The sequence below is a fragment of the Fopius arisanus genome, unplaced genomic scaffold (assembly GCF_000806365.1).
Source record: "Fopius arisanus strain USDA-PBARC FA_bdor unplaced genomic scaffold, ASM80636v1 scaffold00032, whole genome shotgun sequence".
NCBI lineage: Eukaryota > Metazoa > Arthropoda > Insecta > Hymenoptera > Braconidae > Fopius > Fopius arisanus.
The window spans coordinates 741,839-744,602 of NW_011887771.1; the positions used below are offsets into that span (position 1 = coordinate 741,839).

The 2,764-nt window shown below is 36.9% G+C and overlaps 1 protein-coding gene across 1 annotated transcript in view; it reads left to right on the forward strand.

The window, feature by feature from the left end:
- LOC105265873 (uncharacterized) overlaps window positions 1-2,764 on the forward strand; it is a 14,313-nt gene that overhangs the window by 6,947 nt on the left and 4,602 nt on the right. The window contains exon 4 of the mRNA XM_011303643.1: window positions 1,987-2,146. Coding sequence (XP_011301945.1) covers window positions 1,987-2,146 — 160 coding nt within the window. The remainder of the gene's footprint in view (window positions 1-1,986; window positions 2,147-2,764) is intronic.

A 2,764-nucleotide genomic window follows, 5' to 3' on the forward strand; every position in this document is an offset into this window, starting at 1 on the left:
TCCCCACTCCCTGTGTTGTGAGACTTTTTGTCGTGACTCCTTGAGACGTTTGGAAGACACCTGTGCGAATCATGGGTATGAAAAACTAATTTAATTAATTACCTAATCGATTGAAATTAAATTTATTGACTCACGAGAGTTAAATATTCATCCTGATAATTAATAAAAACGGTTCAGATTATTTTTGCGAATTAGTTGCGTCTTAATGAGAATAACAAAATGGTGATGACACGTATCCGTTTAAATTTAGAAAATTGTTCTATTTTATTTGGTTCTCACTAAAGTTTCGGCCAGACTCTGCCAAATTCTAAGGTCCTAATACGTGTTTTCCAAAACGTGATATCACCAGTACAATAATATCCTTGGCAATGAATTTTCACGTTAAAATTGACATGAAAAATTCTGAGCTCTCCCTTTCGGCCAGAATTTTTCATACCCAAGTTGAGAAATTTATGGAATTCCCGTATGGATTAATTTGGTACATTTCTACGTTGTGGCAGTGTCGGCATTAGGTCGTCAGTGCAAACTCACTTGGAGTCTCTTCCGCGAGGGTATATTTAGTGCGGAATAGTCTTTGCACTGAGAATCTTGAGACTGCAATTATCCAGTTATTTCCTGGTTCACAACAAGTTCAACGTGAGATATTTCAACGAAAAATACATCAAAGGATGAATTTTTCGTAAACCAAAGACAACCCAATCCCGATCAATGCCAAGTTCCTCGGTGAAACCCACACCGACCCAGAAATAAAAAATTAAAAACAGTACCAAGGAAATAACTCATAAAAATTACCATGAAAATAACGTCTAAATTACTGTCAGAAACATAAAGTAAATATCATTTGATTTTTTATAAGAATTCCTCATTTCTACATAAAATTTAAAGAAATAGTTGGAAAACTTAGTGAAATCGCAACGAGAGTAAATTTCGATTCCCACCCTATTTCCAAGAAATTCGCAAATATAACCGGAATAAAATATCAAAGCAGCAAAAATTTTGAAATAACTAGGAAATACGGATATCCATAATTTTCCAGAGTTCACTATTCTCAATGTAAAATTCGCGATACTCAAGAGATCTTTTTCCTCTTGGGGAGTTTCCTAGATTATCGGATCTATCGCTAAAATCAAATGATTAACGTAATACCCGGACGCCTCCTTGAAATCCTTGTACCCTAGTCATTCAACCCTCAATATTCACCTCGTCTCCATGACCCTGAGTAAAAGAGACTTCTCTCACGCGCCACTTGACGTTTAAAATGCGTCAAAACACCTGTCCCCAATCGTTCACCCAACCCACACCCTAAAATTACAAGACCAAGCATAACACCCGTCTCACAATTTCCAGCGTCAAAGTGACAAACGACCTGGTGAAAGTATTCAAAAACATCCAAATACCCCATCAAAATTCTCAAAAATTCAACAATAATTTACTGTTGAAAACACTCTGATAATGGTGTCCTTGCACGTGTACCCCAGAAGATGCATTTGATACAGTCATCGCACTGCTAATCTATTTTCGAATAAACTTACACCAGCCAAAAGTGCATCTGGGCAGGGGTATCGAGCACCCAGGGATACTTGCCAGTCCACCGAGACAATTAAAATCAGGGTCAACCGAGGAAAACTCACAACCATGACCAGGGAAAACTACTTCCTAATAGTATTTTAGTTTCCTCAAAAATACCCCTTATTACGCAATAATTAGATGAAAATATCTCGATTATTCTGCATAATCTCGAAATAATCCTCTCTGTCTCTTCCTGACATTACTCTCGTCTGGAAGACAAACTCATTGTTTTCGCGTTTATAATTGTTGTTGATGGTAATTCGATTGGGCCAGGGCCAATGACTAATTCCCAACACTTGTTCCTCATTTCTTCTGGGTTTCCTTTAGATTAATTAGATTATTGATTGATTTCAATTGATGGGAACATGCGAGCCAATTTGTGGGTGCTCGTGGTAATGATTATTTTTTTTTCTACAGCCCCTTCACAATCATCAGACAATCAGAGAAATTCAGACAGCTCGGATCATGTACATGGAAGTGGCAGAATAACTCCACCAGCTACTAATCTACCGAGATTCAAAAAATACACCGTAGAAGACTTTCATTTCCTCAAAGTAAGTCCAATTGAGAATATCCAGTAGTTATTTACGGATATGATCAGACTCACCGATATTCCCGGTATTTACGATTGCCATTAAATTTAAGTATGAAAATTTTCATTAATCATAAAGTTAGTTAAGCAATTGCGAAGTGGCGGTTGTTGCCAACTGCTATTTCGCACTCGGTTGGAAAAGTCTGGGTATGAATTATGAGATATGTTACACCAACAAATCCACGGGTACCACGTTGAATTACCGTCATACCAGTCTGTCGAGACTGAAGTGCATCAAAATAATTCAACCTCAGCGTTAACTGAGTTTATTTTGAAAATTCTCATGTATTTTTAGCGAGTTGCATGCAGTGTTACTTTGTAGTTTTACATTGAGAGGTTTTGATTCGCGTCAATCACTCGTTAAAATAGTCTCTCTGATGATCGTGATTCATTTTTTCGTTTTTCTAATTGCTGGGAGTCTAAGGATTTCATTGTCATCTTCGAGGAGAATAAATGGGGCTTATGAAATTGATTTGAAATTAATGGATTTTTCAAAAAGATGATTTTTCTCATGAACCGATTGTGAATTCCACGGGGATTTTCATTTCGCAGAAGAAACTAGAACCTCTTCATTCGGGAGAACTACGAGAACAATTTTTTATT